Source organism: Orbicella franksi, chromosome 8, assembly GCF_964199315.1.
Source record: "Orbicella franksi chromosome 8, jaOrbFran1.1, whole genome shotgun sequence".
Taxonomy (NCBI): Eukaryota; Metazoa; Cnidaria; class Anthozoa; order Scleractinia; family Merulinidae; genus Orbicella; species Orbicella franksi.
This window is the reverse complement of record NC_138152.1, coordinates 24,493,226-24,515,787: the sequence shown is the minus strand read 5'-3', so window position 1 is coordinate 24,515,787 and position 22,562 is coordinate 24,493,226. Positions and strand designations below refer to the sequence as shown.

Here is a 22,562-nt window from a genome sequence, read left to right as displayed (position 1 = left end):
GCAGCACTGAAATGATGACGTCATACCACGTGATAAACAATGTCCAAAACAGTCGCCTACTTTCATCCGCCATCTTGGATTACTAGATTTTTAAAAAATGTTAGAATACCACAAGAATTCGATGAAACGTTATCAAAACAAAAACGAAGCGCTGTAATTCCCACAACATACAAAAGTAGCTCTACAATAGTTCAAATTTGCTAATTGAAAGCAAGAAATATTCTTGCTTTGGCGCATTTTCGACTTCCTAGTTTTTCTTACATGACCAGCTGTTCAAAGTGGAAGGTGAAAAATGTGATTAGTGACAGTTTTAAAATATTGGGTACTCCAATATTCATCACAAAGTTTTGGAAAGTATTTTTAACATCGAAGATGGAGGTGGTTTTGAAGGTGTAATTGCAGGGAATAGTTTTTTCCAAGGGAGTTGTTCCTGAGAGGACAACATACTGTTCACAGCTGTTGCACAAAGCCATAGAACTCACCCCTAAAGAAACCGGAACTTCAACGCTGGATACGGATTGGTCAATAACGCAAGCATACTGAGAGCATAGAATGAAAAACTGAATCGTAGTAACTTTCTATCATACCCTCTCTCCCTGTATCAAAAGGTAAAAGAGAGACGCCTAATTGACAACAAAATTCGCACTTTTTTCAATAAAAAATTAGCATAAACTGCAACACAGTACAGTTTTCCAGCAATGGTAAACCCTTCCTCGGCATTTATCTCTTATTAAAAGATCTACAATAATTGATCGGAGAGGCAAGTCCGTCGTATTTCTTTCGCAACGCCCGAGTCTTTTGACGACTTCTCTTCGTAAGCCACGAAATAGAGTTAATGTCACGTCGGCCTCCCCTCGTCAAACCATCGGAATAGTTCGTCACCTTGGGTAGAGAATTTGCCCTAAACGGCTCAGCTGGGCAGACGAGTTGGCCGTCGCAATCATTTGTAATGTTTACTAACCCTGAATTTCTTAACAAGGGCAACGCACTCGAGTTATTTACAACAGCGTTTTAGCGTTTAGCAGGCAAACGCTTTCTCGTTAAAGGTGGCAAAGATATTTCCGCGGCCATGCTCCTGGCTTTGTCTCTTGGTTTAGTTTGGTTCGATTAAGTAATGATAATTGGCGAGTAACGATACTTGGCAATTTGACTTTTTCGTTCAGGCCTTCGCGTCCATCGTTAGACCTTAACTCATCTTGTTCTGAAATACATTCCAAACAAGGAACATGCTTGAGACCTGGCGTTGAGTCTTGTCTAAGCGAGGTGACGAACTGTGACTCCTTCAACAACCAGAAATAGTTTTGTTTGGAAAGATGAAGTCTTGTCCCGTTCGTTATCGCTTTTTTGTTTCGTTGTCGTCTTGAATTTCCTTCCAACCCTGTGTGATCTCTGGATACCTCGAGGTCAGTTTTGTCGCCGTCAAACAGTATGCTTTCATCAACACAGTCGATATCACAGTCATTTCTCCACGCCTTAACTTGCCCATTTTCCCCAGTCAGTTCGGTAATGGTCCGTTGTCTTGTCCATTGCGAAACTTTGAATTCTTCTTCTGTTCTTGTGGAAGAGAATTTAAAACGAGAAGTGAAAAAATACTATCGGAGCAAGCCTTTCAAATAGACTTGTTATCCCACAGTAGGTGCATGCACGTACAATACTGCACAATTGTACTGTTGTAAGAGAAAATTTGCTGGCGACAGCCGTGTTTGTTATAATCAAACAATAGTATTTTTACGAAACGTTTGGGATAATTAACACTTTGAGTCTAAGAAATTTAATTAGATAAACCAGTTTCCACCTTTTAACATTACATGGACAATGACAACTGGAGCAGTCGGAGTTCTGAATTTAAAACCATGGAAAAATTGATTGGGCATTCAAACACAACAGAACAGACAGAACAGTGTTTGGAGCATTTCAGGCAGAGGAAAATGGCGTTGAATAAACAGACTTCGTAACACCCAGGCAGAAATTGTGGCTTTTTTAAAATTATACGAAAGCTAGGTCCAAACAATTTTAAACATAGCATAAATACGTACAATAAAAAGAGTGTTGTGTTTTCAAGTTAGACTCGACACAGAACCTCAGAACCCAACGACATTAAAGACTGCAACACCTCCAGTTTACTTCATATTATACATTCAAAAGAGTCTTGAATAAATTGTCTTCGCTAAGTTACAACCCTAAGTAACTTTATTTATTACAAATGGACATCAATACAACAATAAGCTAATTCAGAAGTTTAGGACATACAATGAACAATCCATGACAACGGTACAATATCCACAGCAATCAGCGATAACCACTAGTTCGGAAATATTGAACAAATCTTCAACGTATGAAGCAAGCATTTTCACGAATAAAGCTCTCTATAGAAACGACTTCTCCGTTTTAACGAGCAAATTCCCCTATCTCAAAAAAACCTGCCATGACAGGACTTCTTGCATCACAAAACAGGCAGTGAAATTCTTCTCAAAGAAGAGCGAGCCAGATTTCGAACAAGACAACAACTTTGCTCATATTTAGCAATTAGAGCAGAGATTTTTTTCCTTTCACCAAAAACGTTTACTATATCTAAACTACCATGACGAGAAAGTTTTGAAAACGACCACGCTAAGTATATCTAAGCTATTAATAAAGTGGAATCCACTTCAAACAATTTCAATGAAGTGTCATGTCGATGCAAACGTTTTACGTGACAAACTAGTCAAGTTAACAACTACCTGTACAATTGCACATTTTTACGCACTCAACCCAACTATACGTAAGATTACAGAAGGAATTTAAACAAATGCACAATATGCATGGTTGACAACAGACCATGTATGGTCTTTGTTGAGAGCAGATTTTTAGATAAGAAACACATTTTCATCTGCTACCATTATGTGATTGGCATCTTGCATGACTTGTAACGCAGAGTCGATTTCTTCATCACTGAAAGTCTTGTCACGCCTCACTGAGTCCTTGACGGTGGACAGAGGTAACGTCTGGGTATGCGCTGATGAGAAGGCTCCTGACAAGGCTGCTTTGAATTCAGCGAGTCTGGAAAACACGAACATGTAAGCAGTTTTAACAAAACCCGTTCAACCCCCTGCAATTGAAGTAAATCTTAGAATATTGTTTAAGGAAGAAAAACATTATAGAGGTAAAAATAAAGGGAAAAACAAGAATGGCTATGATTACGGAATATTAAGAATAGCCCATTAAAGAAAAACGTGAGAGGACTGGGACGAGTTTCTTATATTGATTAGATTGAAAATCTTAACATTTCAACCGAAATGTTACTGAATGAAAAGCTACCCAGTCAAGTTTGAGAGTTTTCAGCGGAAAAGTGTCCAAATGGGAGCCTTGCAAAAGTTGCAAAATTCCCTACAAACCCTTAAAATTTTGTGGCCCGTCTACCCAATCCATACAAACTCTCCATTTTAGGTGATATTTGAAGAGCTATCATTTTGCCATTCTCCTCCTCTAAATACTTCTATTCTTGCTTAAGACTCTCAAATTTAGTTGATCTTTCATTTGAATATCTTAGATTTTTCAAACAAACGGAAAACAACCATACTCTATCCCAGTCCTCTCACGTTTTTGCAATGGGCTATTCAAGATGGTAGCCAATGACAAACAATCTTACATTATTAAGGCTAAACTTTATAAAACACCCTACATGACTTTGTGCGTTTTGCTGTAAATATTCCAATGACAGATATATGAAAACAAATGGTTGAATATTTTTTCATAGCTCATGTGTTTGTCACAATAAAATTTGGCTTATCGCTTCTGAAGAGGGATAAGCAGATAGATGTCAACGCGGGTCACCATTTTCCTAAATGAGTAACGTGGGCAATAGGTCACGTTTGATATATCAATATTCGAACGTGGCTCCGAGACTTTCAGGACAAAACTACAAATTTCTAACTTTCTTTTGTCTTTCAATTCCCGAAAGAGACTTGGATACAAAGAAAGCTCCACCTAATATAGAATTTTGTCCTGAAAGCCTCGAAGCCATGTTAGAATATTGATATACCGAAAGTGGCCTATTCTTGACTTCTAAGTTCTGAAAGAAACCATTTTATTTTTCTTTACAATATAACTATCATTACTTGTTCTTGTTATTCGTATTAAAAACAAAATTTATTTGAAAGAAGAGACCAACAAATTGCCTTAAATAATAACAAAGCATATATAATAAACTTAGAAGATACTGTCAAATGCGCAGAACAAACATTCAAAGAAGAACAGGGTGAAAGTAAAGATAATCTGTATTTTGGGCTTGGCACTGTGTGGTTTACCTGTCAGCAGAAAGAGTAACAGGAGATTTGTCTTCTGTTGTGTCCATGGCTTCTTCAGAGTCACTTGTCTTGGCGGATCGACGGCGTTTCATCTTCTCAACAACGGCTAAACATGTACAAGAAAGCAAAATAGTTAGAGGTCCAGGGGGGGGGGGTACTCCCCTATGTAAGCTATATCGGCATGTGTCGCTGTAAAGGGTATGGTTTTCAGGCAGTTTAGTCTGGGAGAGGGTATAGAAATCAGACAGTTTTGGTCTAGAAGAGGGCATAATTTACAAAGCCAAAAACAGGGTTCTTCATGCGGGGTTATAGCCGAAAATGAAACTCGAAAGTGACTTTGTAAGATACTGGTTTAACTAGCGCACGTTGGACTACGATAGTGACAAAGTTTCTGCATGGAAAACAGCTAGTCTGGGATAGAGTAGGGGTATTTGGTGCCTAGACTATAATAGGGTTACAAAATCAAGCTGATTATGGTCTAGAAAAGGGTAAGGGTTTCTTTGTTCCAACAACAGAGGGCTACGTTGATATTTCGGGAAGAAACTGAATCGTGCAATGTAAAAATCAGAAAACAGTTTTTGCATGATAAGGTAAGGTTTTCAACGTTACAGTCGCAAGTGAACAGAAGACTGATCTGCACTCTGCACGATAAACGTTTTCGATCGCGCTGGAGTGGATAGTAGCCGACGAGACGCCAATTTTGCTGTCGTGTAGTTGGGGGAGTGCAACTACACGTATGATTGCATCGTATGTTTTCTTTCTGAGCGTCATAATCAGAGAGTTTCACCCTGTGGTATTCATGTCCACACATAACAGTGATTCTTATCCAGATTCAAACTCCCTTTAATGATAGGCCCAAACATTTTACAAACGTAAATTCCTTCCGCTATCCCACCAAGTCAACAAGCCAAAAAAGCCAAGCCATCAAGCCAAGCCAAAACAGGCCTTTTGAGCAACTAGAAATGAAGTTTTTACGATCGCGTTTATTTTTGGTTAGCATTTCGCTGAAAACTTGATTTGAATCGAAAGGTCTCACTATTAGTCCTTATAAGGCCTTTTTTTCTGACAGGATTGAAAGGTCTACTTGGAAAAAAAAAAAAAGAAAACAAGAAAAAAATGGCAAAACAAACACACAAACAAAAGAAAGAAAAATAAACAACAACAACAACAACAAACCAACCAAACAAACAAAGTCCCCATTTACGTTGTTTTCGAACTTACATCCTGTATCTTGTTCTCCTTCATCGCTTTCAAAATCGTAAGGGTCAGCCCCTTTTTCACCTCTCGGTTTCTTTGCGACTTTTTGTTTCTTAGCTTGCGACTTGCTCGTTTTGCTGAAAAACACGAAAATTGGAATAGAAACTGAACAAGAAATACCTGGGACATGTTGAAGTGACAACTCTTCACATAACAATCTTCACGGACTCATTACGATCGCTGACAAGTTGTCAATCTCGAGGGATCGTAGAGGCGTGAACGCATTAAAAGTCTAAAGCCTGTTTCATTCTAGCGACATAACTACATAAACGAAATAACGACATAATGACATATTCCCTTCAGGAAAAGATCTGTTTTCCCCCCTTAAGATGTTAAGTTCATGTTGTTATCTTGCTATTATGTCTTACGTTAGGATGTTCATACTACAAACATCACAACATAATTTCCTTCTTATGTCGTTGTGTCGCTAGTGTGAACTAACCTTAAACAGACAAGAGTCCATGTACATAAATGTGAAAACGCTTTCCATTCAGTTAACTTTGTGAACTTGATTACAAGGATCTATTGCGTAACGACGATCCTTTCCTGTGAAAATGTCGATGATGTTGTGAAAACCTTTAAATATATGTTTAACGTTGAGGAATGATAAGAAATCTACGTGTACGGTTTCAAAGTGTTCTCACAAGCTGTGAACAATTTTCTGGAAGTCTTCGGAAAATGGTCGGAAATCTTCCGAAAATCATAATTATAACTATTCTATATCATTTTATCTTACGTCTTGGCTGTCCTCTGTTGTGATTGGCTTGTTTGGCTTTCCAAATCTTCTTCCTCCTCTTCTTCGCCAGAATCTTCTTCAGAATCTTTCTTCCTCTTGTTCTTTTCCCTCTTTTCCACCTGAGGAAAACAAAAAAGCAAAATATTAAATTGATGGCTAAGGAGGCCTTGGAATAAGGAAACAATAGGAGAATCTTTGTTTACAGTATTTGTCTCATTAGCACAGCGATACAGTTTCTGACAGAGCTACAAAAACATTAATTCTGAATATTGAAAGGGCACAGCACGATTAACTGTCTCAAGGAATTTGAGCCCGATCTATTGCATACTTTTTGTGCGACGTGGGTTTAAAAACTCCAAATTTTACAAAGAATATGAGCTAATTAAAGCTTTTTGCGACAGAGAAATTTTGCAGTTTTTTGAAGCTAATTTCTCCTCGAATATTACACCCAAAGAGCCAGATATTTTAACAATTACTAAGTTTCACAAGCGCTCTAAACGTTCGTACTCAGTTCGTGTCTAACGTGATTCCTTCAGGAAAAATGTAAACAGTGAGGTAAGCAAAGATGTGCCTATAGGGTGCATCATTTCGATTGGTTCACTATCCCAGGCTCATCGACATTGTCCACCCCCTACCAAGTGGACAATGCGTGAACAAAGCAAAAACAAAATGGCCGGTGTGATGTCGCATTTTGCCTGTGTTCTCAGACATTCTGGAACTACAAGACAATGCCCTCCCTGAGAACAGCAACAAGGCAACAAAATTTGGTCTCAAAAAATTTTAAAGAGATGCAAACAAGGAAATATTCTGACTCTATGAACCTCTATTGTCTATTATTCACCTATTTAGCAATAAATACTGTCTTACAACATTTTCTATTTGCAGGCTGTTAAATGAAGTCAGGGTTTGATCGGCAGTATTCAGTACTTTGTCGAAATTTTAGCATTCAGAGCTCAGTTGGTGATTTTCATGTAAAACTTGATCGTCACGTCTAATTTTTGTTACTCAAATAACTCAAGACTACGTTTCTCTGACAATTGCAGCGTTTTTTTTTGGCAATTTACCAATATCTAACCGACATTGCTTGCTAGCAAACCCTCTAATGACACATTACTACAATAATTATTGTCATTATATTGACCACAAAAAAACTTACCTTGTGGAAATACGCAAATGACACCATATCAATAGCAGCATCAGCATCGTTCTACAACGTAATCAAAAATTAAAATCTACAGTTTTCCTTTTTAGTGGAAGTAAAGTGTCATTCGCTGCAGATTAAGGTTATGGCAAGAATCAGGTGAACATTGTTCTCACCTGTCTGGGAGGCTGGGTGCTAGTATGCAGGGGTGTAGGTCACGTGGTTTGGCATAGTCCTCTGTCGTGTGTGTAATAAGAATAAGCCAAATTTCGTCCTTTCATCAATAACATACTGAACGACATCCACCCATTTGTCAATTGGGACAGAAATTTTTTTTAAAAAGTTCAGGCCACTAAAATGCTTGGATGGGGTTATCTTCCACAGTTTCGTCCAATACAAAATGTCTCAAATTTGTATAATGTAATTAACAAAAGGTATTTACCTCTTCAATAACTTTGCTCATTCTTGCCTTGGCATGAGCAGTTGCCAAACGGATCATTGTCTCCAGGGTACGGGCAGTAACAGGCATAGTCTATAAACAAAAATAAAGAGTAGTACAACAACAACAATATTGTTATTTCACTCCAGAGTTAGAAATAATTTAATAAAATTGTTATAGATTAAACAAATGATAAGGGTGCTGGCCAGGGTTTTAGTCAGGATTTGAAAAGTGGCAGTCCAAAATGCGCTATAAGGTCTGCTAAAATAAACAATTTCCAAAGTAACATATGGAAAATAAAACAATTTTCTTTAAAAAGTGGCTGTCAACAGGACACCTGGACGGCCATCTGGCTAAAAGCCTGGAGCTGGCTACCCAAAATAACCTAAGAGTTAAAAATGCCAGGCAGCCAGTTAAAAGAAAAGATATACAAGGTGACAAAGAAGTTATTTCAAAACAGTAAATCTAAATAGCTCTTAACGCCTATACTTTTTCATGGCAAACAATTTTACAACACAAGTAGCTAAGCTTGTGTACAGAATATGTAAAGTTTGTTACAACATATAGCCTGTACACAAACTTGCCCACTTTACTGACTAGCCTCGTTTGCTGTGATTCGTCTTTTGCAGTTCGCACATGTGACGAAAAGTGAGCTTGATCACAAGCTAGATGTCATTATAATGCAGCTCTAAATCTTACTTGCAACTGTGTTAAAAATACTGAACAGACTTTGTCTTGACCACACCTTAGCTTTTTCATTTCCAACATTTTCCTGATCTCTGAGTGTAGAGTAGCTTTTCGAGATCTTGTCTGCAGCTTCTTTAGTCAAGCAAGGCTATATGCAATTCAGAAAGAAAGAATCAAGAAATGAAACAGCTATACATGACCATTAACCACTTATTAACTAAGAATGGCGGTCACTCAGAAATTATGTGGTCTTGAAAATGGTCACTCTCTTTTGAAGTTACCTAGTAACTTTATTATATGGCTAGGTCTGTGAGCGGGCAGGATGAACCGCTACCTGAGTTGGCAAGACAGCATTAAATTGCCCCCTCAGGATTACCTGCTGTTTCCTGCAAAAATATAGTATCCCTTTTCCATATAATAAATCCTTTAAATTATAATTGGCCAAGCTTGTTTGGTCAAGAAGGCTGGATATTAGCCTCATTCTTTTTTTGTGTATTTATGGACCTCGACTCTGTCTCGGTCCATAAACACACACACAAAAAAGAACCAATATCCACCCATCTTGACCATACAAGCTTGGTCAATAACCCATTTGTATGTGACCTCAAACTGAAAGTCATTTGTCCTTGAAATTTTATTCACTCTTTCACCGTTTCACTGGGTCTTGTACGTCGCAGCTCAATTCATTTCATAGCTACTCCACCATATAACTCCTTAACGAGATGTATAATTTTTTTCTTTCATTTTCTCTTTATATTGTACAGTTTATTTGTTGGGATTGAAGAATAAGCATATATACTGACCTTAATGCTCTTGGCAACATGGATGTACTTCTTCATGAACGCCATAGACACATATCTCTCTCTAAAAATAAATTGGAAAATAGAAGTTCATATTTTGTTACTTACCTCTTCTCAGCGTTTGCTATTGGTGAATAACATACTGGTGTAACTGTCAATACCAAACTGTATTAATTTTTATTCAAATTGTTCAATTTGTTTCTAGCTTCGTTTTGTTCCCTATTGCTATCAGGGTATCATATAAACATCAAGAGTATTTAAAAGTTCAACAACTCACAAAGTTTATAACAGGGTTCGGGTAACCAGAGAAAGTTACTTCAGATCTTACTTACACATCAAAAAGGTATCTTTTGGCTTCAGCCCACAAGGAATATACATGTGTTGGCTGGTGCAAATGGCACAGAACAAGTAGTGCATACGAATGGGAAGCTACGTGCTTTATTCCTCCATGACAACTAACTGAATCTGGGGAGCCCAGATGTGGCTTCCTTCTAAGGAGGCTGGAATACAAATGACAGGCCAACACATGTACATGGAACCCTCGGACTTAATCACATCTTTTCAGCTTACTTGCAATCCTTTCGCTGTCCATGCAACATTGCATCATGCTTCTCAAAAATGGGTGTGTCTGTCTCCTCGTCCTCTCTGTCAGGGTCCTGTGTGGCCAGTGTCTCTGTTGTCACTCCAAACGGTAAGGCTAATAAATAAATTAAAATAATTATAATATTTAGACAGGAAGCCACATCGGCCTTAGCTGGTTTTCATGCAGGTCCTCTGTCCTGGTCGAATTGGAATTTGGAGATGTTGGTTTTTCATGGGGGAGAAAAACCCAGGCCACAATGGTGAAAGGCGAGCACTCTCACAACTGTGCCACCCCTGCTCCCTTATAAAATAAGCAAATGACAATGATTTAAGAACTTAAGTTGTCAATAACCTTGAGAGCATTACAAAGTTGCCTTCAAAGGACCACTATTTTCATCGAAGATGTTTACAATATGTTTCCCAGTTGTGTTTTTAAAATAAATATTTGGAAACATGGTTTATTTTCCTTGCTACAATTCTTCAAATGTTTTGCTCAAGGTCTTTTTATTTTACTGATTCAGCAAGGAATTGTCATGAAAGTCAAATTTTCAGATCAGACTAATTATTACCAAACATAAATCCATGATTTGCAAACCTGATCATGCCTTCACTTTGACTTGAAAAAATTCTTATTAACAATAATCATTAATTGGTATAATTACTACAAGTAATTCTTTCCTCCAATTTCTCTCACAAATTTTTCAGGGAAGAAAGTATAGATCAAAAAGCAAATTCTCCTGTGGCAAATTACAGAAAAATTACAAGAGGCCATGAGGAGAATTTCAATGTTGAGCCTCTGCTCACCTTCCCCTTCTTGTTCCCCTGGTTTTCTGTATCTGTGCATCCGTAGGACATGCTCAGAGATTTTGCGATCATTGTCAGGGTCCATCTATTTGTAACGTCAAACAAGTTTGTTTGTGTAAGTAATTCTCTTTTTACTAGTCAATTAGTCTAAGCTTAAGGAACAGACAAACCAACAGCTCTGGACCTTTCAAGGCTTTTAATTCAAGCTAACCAAATGACAATAATATACTGTCTTGTACAGTATCAGAACACTATGAAATTAATGTACTCAGCCTCGTTACAAATATTAACAACGTAAATATAAAAATAATCTACACCCTTTAAGAACTGGCAAAAAAATCCCTGCCCTCCCCCCTCCACCCACCCAGGGAGGGGGTTCAACCTTACCAGTTCAAAATTGTTCAAAGAACTCACACAGACTGCAGACATAAGATGGTAAATAATATGATTTCACTAATCAGTCAAGCTTGACTCACTTGATCAAGTACAATAAACAGCAGATCAAAACGTGACAGCAAAGAGTCCTGCATTCCGATGTTGTCCATGGGGTTCTTATACTCGTCATACTGCATTGATGAAGGCAAAAAGAAAGGTGAAGCAAAACATTATAAAAGTACAATGATCGCTTTTTGTCCTCTATTGCACAAAATAATAGAAACAGGCTTAAAACACGATTTTTCAACAACATGTACAGGCTTGGCTTATTCATTGCATCTTGTTTGTTCGTTTAAGTGTCAGTTTACCCATCCGTCCATCTATCTATCCATCCATGCATCCATCCATCTGTCCACCCCTAAAGTTTGTCTGTCTGTTTGTCTGTTTGTCTGTCAGTCAATCGGTCAGTCCATCTGTCTGTGTCTTACTGCATGTTTGTCTGTCATTCTGCCGTCTGTCTGTCTAGATCTGTCTCTCTGTTATCTACAAAAAAAGGAATGACAACAACAAGGAATAGCGGCTTCTTACCCTCCCTGTCTGTCTGTCTGTCAATCAGTCAGTCTGTCTGCAGTCAGTCTGTGTGTCTTACTGTGTGTCTGTCATTCTGACTGTCTGCCTGCCCAAATCTGTCTGTCTGCCTGTTATCCACGACAAAAGGATTACAATCACTAGGAGTAGCTGCCTCTTACCCTGCCATAAACTGGGTTAGCAGCTGCTAAAACCGAGCAGCGAGCATTAAGCTTGGCATGAATTCCAGCCTTGGAAATAGTGACTCTTCCTTGTTCCATAACCTCATGTATGGCAGTACGATCAAGATCACTCATCTAAAAGAAAGAATACTGATATGATCAAATGGACCAGAGGCTAAGCAGGCAGGCCAAGCACAGCCAGACAGTATAGTAAGAGTTGCTGAACATTTGGTTGGTTTCAAGAAATACTCTTATTTAGCCGCTCCATGTTGAAATAAGAACTCATTAATATTACAGTTGAGTGTGATTACAGTGTGAATCTACATGTAAGCCCCTCCAATTCTTAACGCTTCAATGACACTTTTCATGTATTTGTCAAACTTGATTTTGAAAATTCCTGTCACCTTTAACACCTTATTTCTTACATGTCTCATATTTCTTTGTGATTTACAAATTTCACCTTGCTGAATTTAATTCTTAATCAAAATTTCAACCACTGCTGATAAGCTAGTTTTACCTTGTCAAATTCATCAATACAGACCACTCCCCTGTCAGCAAGCACCATGGCTCCTGCTTCTAAGCGACGCTCCCCTAAAAAACACATTTATTTAATAAATATTACACGCAGTTAGTTAGTAATTTATTTGTTATCAAAACTACCTGGCTAGTCAGATTTATTAAGCATAAAAGACTTTTATAAATTAATTGAAAGCTCTTTACCTGTCTCAGGGTCTGTAGTAACAGCGGCAGTCAAACCAACGCCTGATGAGCCCCGCCCAGTGGTTGGAATGGCACGAGGGGCAGAGTGTAGGACATACCTAGGAGGTGTAAGTTTCTTTTTTTAATCAAAAACGTAAGCTGAGAACAAGTGAAATGTAAGAGACATTTACAGGACTTTTCATCAAAAATGTTGAAACTGAACAAATTGGTTGATTAGGATCATCATAATTAGCTTTCTCATTCATAAAGATAATCCTTTGACTGTTCACATTCATGCTTTTATTTCTTAAGTGAATATGGTCTTCTACATGAAAGGAAGGAAGGATGAATGGAAGAATCAGTAAAGATCAATTGAATGAACCAATCAATGAATTTAAATAAAGCACTGCCAAATGAAAAGGCCTGTAAACTGTAAACCAAACAAAACCAAAGGTCAGATCTCCTTACCTTAGCATCTGAGACTTAGCAGTAGATGGATCACCAATCAGTAGAACATTAATGTCACTGAAAAAAAAAAAAATGCGATAGGACATTTTCTTAGTAAAAATAAGCTTTCAAGGAACCAAGCAAGAAAAGGGTGGGAGGTGAGAAGGCAGGGTGGCAGGCAGGTGAGGAGGAGGGCAGGTGGGAAGGCAGGCAGTGGGCTGGCGAGTGGGGAGAGAGGTCCAAGAAAGGCAGAATGAGGTAGGGAGGCAGGAGTCAGGGAATGGGGGTATTTTGCCTGCTACCCTGATGTTCAACAGATGGTGCACACATTTTAGTCTAAGAGCAAATTAAAGTTTGAAAGTTACTTCCATTCATTGAATGGGGAAATATCTATTTAATAATGTCAGAATACACCTACCCTCTAAGCCTTGTTCCATTTTCCAGGACTTTCTCTGTTCCACCTAACAGTAGACACAACACCGCTCTCTTGATGTACTCATGTCCGTGAATTGATGGTGCTAATGACTGGGCGAGGCTTTCAAACACGTCCTATTAAGGAAACATATTTGAGAAATACATAACTGGCCTCTGAGTTCAAGGTTGATCACTTTTCTAGCAAGGTTTCTCCTCATGAGAGAAAGCTAAGTGGCTTTTAGAGTTCAGCAACATCAGGGTTGTAGCTAAGAAAATAGTAACAATACAGTCACTCTATTGTTATTTTATTTTTTGTACTGTATTGTAATTATGTCTTTTAAATGGCAAAAACCAAATAAAATTAAAAAAAAAAAAGCTAAGAATATAGTCTCCTGGCTAGGATTTTCATTGAACCGGTCACCATTTTGCTCAAGGGCTACCAAGCTTTATGTTTACAAGATGGTGGACACAGTGCACAGAAGGAGAACACCCTAAAAAAGTGCTCAAACAAGATTTTATTTCAATTACTTTACTCATTTTAGTGCCACCAATACTCAAGATAGTCAGGAATTTATTCCAAACTTTTCATTTAGCTGGTTCGATATGGTTCAGATATTGAATGATTACAAGTACATGTATGTCCTTTACCAAGTGATGGCCTGCCAAAATCATTCCAGCCGGCGATCACCTCTTTCTCAGTCAGTGAATTTCACCGGTAGCTGGTGCAACATTTTGCATTAAGCCATTTGGTTGGATACAAAGGTCACTCAAGGACCATAAAATGTAAGGAGTAGACAGTAACAAAAGTAGAGTTCTTCTGTTAAAGGTTTGCCACAGCTAGTAGCAATAACAAAATCATACAATAACTGCAATAATGCTGTACCTTCTTGCGACGGCTGAATTTCTTGATGTTAGATACATCACTAGCGGAGAGATTTGGAGCAATTTCCTTACTCATTACGTGGATGTGATTTGCAATAAGAACCGTTCTGCAAAAAAGGGAAACAAAACAAAATCAAAGTAATGCATAGCAATGCCACAGCATTGTTTGAGCTTTAAAACAGAGTTTACATAAACTCAAAAAATAATATATGCTATAGATGTGTTAATTCTTTGGTTTGAGAGCTGAAAAGATTCTATTAAGCAATTAGATTATGAGCTTGAAATTTCTATTGTCTGATAGTTGATGAGGGCGTCCAGCCCTCGTCAACTATCACACATAGAAATCGAGAGCAAATAATCTAATTGCTTTAGTAGAAATCTACTAGTCAATAATAAAGTGTATTATCGTTTGTCTCACGATGTAGTCACTTGAGATGTAGATCGCGACGTTTCGACTGCTTACTGCTAGTCTTCTTCAGGCGATAAGGTCGACTGATTGTACGGTATCATTTATATCACAAAGGTCGGCTGTGATTGGTGCATTTCGATCCTCCTATTGTTCCATTGTTCCGGCGAGTAGCTGTTCCCTCAGTGGTCCGCTGTTGTACCGTTCTCCTGTTGTTGTGTTTCTTGATCGTGGGTATCCATGCTTCAGGAATTTCAATTCCACTGTCCCTGTTGATGTTGTTAGGGTGAAGTCTTATGTGAATAGCTTCCTTGACCCTACGTGTGTACCAGTGAGGATCTCGATCAATAAACTTGACCTCATTCCAGATAGGATAGTGGCCGGTCTCGTGGGTATGTTCAGAAATGGCGGAGGTCTGGGTACGGGCGAGTCGTATATCCCTGTCGTGTTCTTTGATCCTCTCCTGCATAGATCTCCCTGTTTCACCGATGTAGACTTTGCCGCACTCACAGGGAATCCTGTAGACAACACCATCTTGTTTAGCCAGGTTGACGGTGTCCTTTGGTCGCACTAAGTGTGACCGAAGTGTCGTGTCGGACTTAAAAACGGTGCGAATGCCTTGTTGTTCTAGGCAGCGGCGGAGAGACTCCAAAACTCCTTGGACATAAGGTAAAACGGCGGTGGATTTAAATTCCGCGACAGGCTCTCTTCTTGGGGTTGTTCGTGCCTTTGCAATCTTCTGTACAAAAGAGGAGGGATATCCATTAGAAACAAGTACAGATGACAGATGTTTCTTCTCTCCAGCGATTACTGATGGTTTGGTGACGAGACGTTTAGCCCGGTCATACAGACACTTCACAATACCGCGCTTTACTGACTGAGGGTGGTGTGAATCATACGCTAGGTACTGATCAGTATGTGTTGGTTTCCTTTAGACACTGGTGGTAAGGCGGCCATGAGGTTCTCTGTAAACTGACGTGTCGAGAAAGGCGATCTTGTTGTTGTTCTCGATCGCCTTTCTCATTGATCGAGATCCTCACTGGTACACACGTAGGGTCAAGGAAGCTATTCACAAAAGACTTCACCCTAACAACATCAACAGGGACAGTGGAATTGAAATTCCTGAAGCATGGATACCCACGATCAAGAAACACAACAACAGGAGAATGGTACAACAGCGGACCACTGAGGGAACAGCTACTCGCCGGAACAATGGAACAATAGGAGGATCGAAATGCACCAATCACAGCCGGCCTTTGTGATATAAATGATACCGTGCAATCAGTCGACCTTATCGCCTGAAGAAGACTAGCAGTAAGCAGTCAAAACGTCGCGATCTACATCTCAAGTGACTACATCGTGAGACAAACGATAATACACTTTATTATTGCATCTACCACGATGAATAACAACAACCTTTTCCTCGACAAATCTACTAGTCGTTCAAACTTTATCTAAATCCTCTTCACAGACACTTCGGAAACGTCAAGATGAGAACGGCATTCATGACAGAAGGGGAGTAGCTTTATTCTAAAATGAAATAGTGTTATGTAGTTATATGGAGATTCATAAACTAAAAAGAGTCCCTGATTCAAAGTATTTTTCTAACCAGCAAGTGAACCAAAGGCAAGTCAACTATTTTATCAAATGAGTAGAGACTTTTCCAAGCAGCATACATCTTGGAAATCTCTTAATCTTATTAGTCTCTCACAAGGCATAGCTCAATACTGTTGCCAGTCCAGCATTTCAAAGCTAGTAATAATTAACAAACCAGGCTGTGAATCAGTCAAAGGTTCAGACTTGAAGATCTTCATTATTTTTATATGATTGCTTAAAATGCCTTGTAACATGTTGTGTCTTCAAGTGCCACAAACACAAAATTTGAATAATTTAATTATTAGTAAATAATCTTGTATGGCTAGCAATCATGATTATAATAATTACCTGAACGTTCCTGGGGTAAATCCAGACCGTTTGGAGGGAAGGCAGCGATACATTCCAATAACTTGCACTCTATCACCAGGCTACAAGAGAAAGCCAAGACAACCTTGCTCAGACTTAAACCATATAACCTACTCATCAAGATTTATTAGGAAATTTTAATATCAATTAATAGCAACCAATCTATAAATTAATAACTTCCCAATGTACCTTGCATTTATCTACCAGGTCGTTATCAGATATGATGTCCACAGAACGAGGAAGCTGTCCCGCTGGGGCTTTTTCAGGCATTTCCTGGAAGAGACAAAAGGTAGATTTTTATCAGTAGGTAGAGAATGTCTGCTTTATCACAGGGTTCATCACTGGAGCTAGTATCTCATCAGTACTGGCACTTGCCCCTCACAGTAACTGGATGGAATGCTATTCCATCATAGGAACTTCTTCCTCCCCATTCCTACAACCCTACCCACCGGATGCATTTTGTCACATAGCCTTAACCGTTTGACAGTAACTGGGTTTCAACACAGACACAAACCCAAACTTCTCACACACCACTGGTAGCCATATTAAGCTGACCACTGCCGCCTGACCTTTATCGCAAAAAAAAAAAAAACTAATACAAGTAGCATTACGTTAAAGACCGGAGATAACGAAAAAACTGCAAGGTTTGTACATTATACTGGTATTGTATAAAAACTTAAAATCTTTGGGTGGGTGGGCGGGAAAGTCGGCAATGGCAGATGCAACAAAAACAACTACCCACCCCATGTCACATGACCTATACCCAGGCCTCAGTGGTGTGTAAGAGAAACATTTTTCACTTATTTCGTTTCACTCGGCCAATGAAAAATTACTCTTCTCAATCCAATGTTGAGCACATGAACTCTTACATGACTGATGCCACACGCAATTTCATTCTGGTGGCACTCCACTGATCTACCTTACTGACCAGTTTTAAAATCTGGCTGTACTTTGTTGATCGGGTCTGCTTCAAGGGTAAGCTGGATTATGTGTTCATGTGTACTGAACGCATCCCTGGTCAATGTTGATTGATATCCTTGATCGATACCCTCGCTCAATACCCTCGATCAACCCTCAATCGATACTCAATTGACACTCCATTGACACCTTGGTTGACACTCGAATGACGCTCCATCGACATCTTGGTCGACAGTCGGTCGAGAGTGGCCTAATTTTTGATCGATTGATATGAGTTTGTCGACACTCAGCCAACCATCAACGGACTGTTGATCAAGTGTCGATAGAGTGCTGACCAAGTATCAATTTGGATGTTGATCGAGTAGTGATCAAGATGTCGATCAAGGGTATCGATCAAGAGTATCGATCAACACTCGACTGCGGATACCTTTAGCACACACGATCTGGTAAGCTGATGCTTTTAAAATGTGACCAGCAATAGCAGCTGTAAGGTGTAGTTTTCATATACATGTAAGCATCATCCTGCTAAACCAGCACTCTCTACAAGATGGATTTCCCATTTCCAAGAAAATGACAAATTAAAAAGTTGTTACCTGAATTGTAAATGTCTGATGATCTTTGTACGTCGATAAGCCATACTCAGTTTCAAGAGGGTTACCATCTTCATCCTACAGTGAGAAGAAGTCCTTAGTAACAACTCAGTGCATCACAGTCTGGTTTTAGATACTGGCCCTGAGTTGGTAGCAACATGTGCACTTTACTTCAAAGTAAAACTCACAAAAGGCTACAGCAATGTTGAAAATCCCTACCCAGGAACTGGTAGTTTCTGATTTCGACCGAACAAATATGCCATTCTCTTTACACTGTATGCATATATAAAAACTTTTATTATCAACATAGGTGACAAGTAACTGCAACAAAGCTGAGAAATCCTATCCAGTGACATGGGCCACCTCACTTTGTAACGTTGTTCGTATGCAGAACAGAGAAGAATCGACCAGAACTGGAGACACAAACTGCTGTGTTTAATCTACCCTCTCGACTACAGCTGACAAGTCAAAAAACGGAAAGGATGGTCTGAACCATTACCATGGCAATGTCATTCATGAAACTTAAACCGGAAGCGAATCAATCAATATGGATATCGTTACACACTTCAATGACACAGGATACCCTATCCACTCCTCTCGAGTGACACAAGACACCCATGAATTCCTTAAGTTAGTAACATCAAAAGAAAGAATGGTTTTGTGACACATGGACAGTAAACTGTCAATATTATAACAAAAATTACGTAATAAAGATTTACACCAAATACAAGAGTTACCTTTGTGGGATAAACTGAACTAGTTGGGAAAGCATCGAGGGACGTGAGATCTGTGTATCTTCGAACCAATGTTTTCTTGGTCTGTGGGCAGTAATGAACACTACGCACAACCTTTGGCCTTACAAGGGAACCTAACAAACAATAATAACATACTGAGCAAGTGTCCTCAATGTGAGTGGAAGAAGGGAGTGCATGGCCAAAGAAAGCTACGTGTAGTCACCTCAGAGTAAAAAAAATCATGACAGAGCAAGCAAGTTATCCATTTGCAAATAACATGTGGATTAGGTGGCAGTATCCAAAAGATAAAAAAAGTGTTATAGCTTAAAAACTCCATTCCAGACAATAAATTCAACAGTACTTGACTTACATTTGGTTACAATTCCCTCCACACAAACCATGTTTCCGATAAAATGAGCCGAAAGTGACCTGGGTGTCACATGCTTAGCCCCAAAGCTGAAAAAAAAAACACATTTTATCGTCAGGGAGAGGTATACCTCCATGATAAATTATAATAATTGACTAAAAATAATAAATTATTTAACCATTAACAAAAAATTAACACAGATGATTTTACCTCCCATCAAATCCAATAAAGAACTCCTCATGTTTCTTGCCGTAAGCTGTATCAGCAGAGCTTACGAATTCCTTTAAAGCATTCTAAGAAACAAAGATTTTTTTCTCAGTTAAATTGAAAATATTACATGTATATCAGCTTTAAACTAAAAATGATAAATTTTAACAAGATACATGTGTTCTACAGCCAGAGTAAAAGTATTCTGTACAGATAACTGGGATAAGCATAATAAGTATTCAATATCATTATTATTTATTTATTAAAAGCAGTACCATTCATGAATAAGTATTATGAAATACCTGAAAAGCGATCAGCTCCTCAAAGGCATTGTTAAGAATCCTGAGGAAACAAGAAAGTGAATTTTAATAATAACATAGCCTGTTCTGATATTAAGGGTCTCGTAGGAGTAAGAGAAGTTACCGGGTAGGGTGGGAATTAACCCATACTTACTCAACAGCTCTTTTCTCATTTTTCCTCCTCAAATCATTGATGTTTACAATCAATCTGCATTCATTCTTGCTTATCATGTCACGAACTTTGCCATGATATATTCCTTGGTCCTCCTAAAGGCAAAATACGGTCAGCTTACAAAATTCTAGGGCAAAAATTATTATAAAAAAAGCCATCTAAACTCTTCATAATCTCACATTCTGAGGAACTGATTATCAAATATCCATAAAATCATCAAAGGTCGAGAAAGTTAAGTCTAAAATCATGTGAATTAGATCAAAAAGTTTCTTGATCTTAAGAATTCGAACTGTACAGAATATAATTAATAAGCATATGTACAAGCATAAAATTTCCCGGGAAACTCAACATGTGATTTCGGAGCTTTAATTTGGAGTGTGTTCCGTTAAACAGTCTACCAGCATTAGAACACAAAACCAAAGATCGCTAGAAACAAGCATATTTGTTTGCGGTTGAAAGATAGCAATCGAAAAAGCCGAATGAATGAGAAAATTTTAAGTTCTATTGCTTACAACATGTGCGAGCGAGCGAGCGAGGTTCATTATACCTAAATCAAAGCGTGATTTCATCCAAAAAGACCTGCAAATCTACTCACATCGTCGTCCAAGAAATCAAGGTACTCTCTCTGAAGTTGTCGTAGATATTGTTCATTGTCCAAAGCCATTTTTAACGTAGCAATTTGACCAGAGCACAAGCTATTAAACACTCGAGGTCGCTCGTTCGAAGGTTCCGCACAGCAAACTGTTTAACCACGTGATCAGATTTCGCGCCAAAAAGCCAAGTGACCATATATGGCGATGGCCTAATTTGGGGAAAACAAAAACAACATGGCGGGCGAGAAGATTGTGCGTGATGTTTGTGGCATTTATTCTCGACTTTTTGACCACAGGGCAGTCTTACAGAATGAATGTAAATACGTAATGCGTGAGTTTGAAGGTAAAAGAAACGACAGGGAGGTACAAAGGCTGGCAGAAACTTCTAAAAAAGTGAATGAAATACAAGATAGCATCCCAGAGTGTGTTCAACTGGCTGAGTTTCTCAATGAAGTCCAAGACCAATTGAAAGATGCCAGACAACGGTGCCATAATATTTTGGAAAAAGAAGAACAAGATTCTAACAAAATGAGAAGGGAGGAAATTAAAGAGCAGACTAAGAAACAGTGGGATGAATTCTTGAAGGGAATGGATAAAGAGGAAGAAGCGATTGAGAAAGACTTCATGACAAAATCAATCAAACTGAAAGAAAAATACGGTTTGGTGCCTGCGAGTGAGTCAAGCTGAACAGTGACCCTGAGAGTTTTCAAGGGAACTATTAATTAAATGAATTAGAATGAGAAATTAATTGCTGAAACTGTAGCAAACATAGTGTATTTTAACAAATTGAATTTTTGAACTGTGTGGGTGGCAATAAGGTTAAGTTGATTGTGGTGCTGGTTTGCACCACAATTGTAACGGTGCTGGCAAACACCCCCCAGCTCTTACTTCTTACCTCTGCCGGTCTTTGAGAGTTTTTTAAAACAAAATGGGTTTGTTACCTAAGACAGTGCTCCCTTTAGGCTGTGTTCACACTCGGTACCTGGCACCGGGTGAAAATTGTGTTATGTTCAGACACTGATTACTCCAAGAACCCTGAAATACCACAAAGTGCCCAAGTAATCGGTAGAGACCTTGGCCGTGATCCATTCAACCAAAATTTCCGGGCTGAGGTTCCAAAATTTCTTGGTGTCGAATGGATCGCAACGGGTCTGGCCTCATTCCATTCCACTTGCGGCACAAGTTTTGTGCTCATTTGCAGGATGTTGGATCACTGTTGCTCGTATTTGAGCTAGATGAAGATTTCAACAGTGATATCAATGGTATTGTGTGAGCCGTTTCATGCATGGTAATTTAACCTGTATAACAGGTTATTTTGAGCAGACCGTTCCCAGATATTTGCCATATGAGTTCAAACACTTCTTTCAAATGACGAAATATCTCGGGAAATAAATCGTCTTTGAGAGCTGTTAACAGCCAAAACATACACTTGGATTGCGAAGCAGCTACATTATCTGTTGTAACTGCACATGGATGTATGAGTGACACCGATAGATCCGCTGTTGACAATCCATAAAAGCTGCAATGATAAGTGTTTTCCTCCATGTTGTACATAGAAAATGCCGAACAGCGAGGTAATGGGATTGAGAATGGGCCGGAATGGTCAAATGGGACAGTCCATTTCGATTGGACCGGTCCAACCAAGAAAAGTGGTCCACCTTGAAAGGTGGACCGACTTTTTTGAAACTTTCCCAGTTGGACAGAGTCAATCCATTCAGTGTTAGACCGAAATTTCTGGAAATTTTGGTTGAATGGATTGTGCCCCTTATACCCAGGCACAGGAACTCCAGAGGGATTTGCATAAGGGCCTTGACTCAAAACAACAGTTGGTAATGACATATAAGGCACAGAAACAAGAATTATTGAATATTTTTGTAGAGAACTATTAAACAAGTTGATTCCATGTTGCAGTGCCTCTGTTCAGTTGTAGATCACAGATGACATAAAATGTGGTAAGAACAAAAAAGCGACACGAGGCAATAGCCAAGTGTATCACTGCTGTTCTTACCACATTTT

The 22,562-nt window shown here is 38.8% G+C and overlaps 2 protein-coding genes across 2 annotated transcripts; one reads left to right on the top strand and one right to left on the bottom strand.

Moving 5' to 3' along the window:
• Positions 1-2,168: 2,168 nt before the first annotated feature.
• LOC145495831 (zygotic DNA replication licensing factor mcm3-like) lies at positions 2,169-20,716 on the bottom strand. The gene is made up of 26 exons (XM_081475416.1): positions 20,549-20,716; positions 19,936-20,048; positions 19,785-19,824; positions 19,486-19,568; positions 19,279-19,364; positions 18,912-19,042; positions 18,178-18,252; positions 16,856-16,939; positions 16,649-16,728; positions 14,300-14,405; positions 13,421-13,551; positions 13,024-13,080; positions 12,577-12,674; positions 12,374-12,447; positions 11,857-11,991; positions 11,209-11,298; positions 10,733-10,817; positions 9,917-10,043; positions 9,350-9,410; positions 8,605-8,694; positions 7,863-7,952; positions 7,436-7,486; positions 6,280-6,398; positions 5,508-5,620; positions 4,287-4,392; positions 2,169-3,039 (listed from the first exon to the last, which is right to left on the bottom strand). The coding sequence occupies exons 1-26, from the start codon at positions 20,615-20,617 to the stop codon at positions 2,847-2,849; spliced, it is 2,487 nt and encodes an 828-aa protein (XP_081331542.1). The 5' UTR covers positions 20,618-20,716; the 3' UTR covers positions 2,169-2,846.
• Positions 20,717-20,753: 37 nt separating this feature from the next.
• LOC145495865 (biogenesis of lysosome-related organelles complex 1 subunit 5-like) lies at positions 20,754-22,474 on the top strand. The gene has a single exon (XM_081475454.1). It carries the CDS (start codon positions 20,781-20,783, stop codon positions 21,231-21,233), a length of 453 nt encoding a protein of 150 aa, XP_081331580.1. The 5' UTR covers positions 20,754-20,780; the 3' UTR covers positions 21,234-22,474.
• Positions 22,475-22,562: the final 88 nt, after the last annotated feature.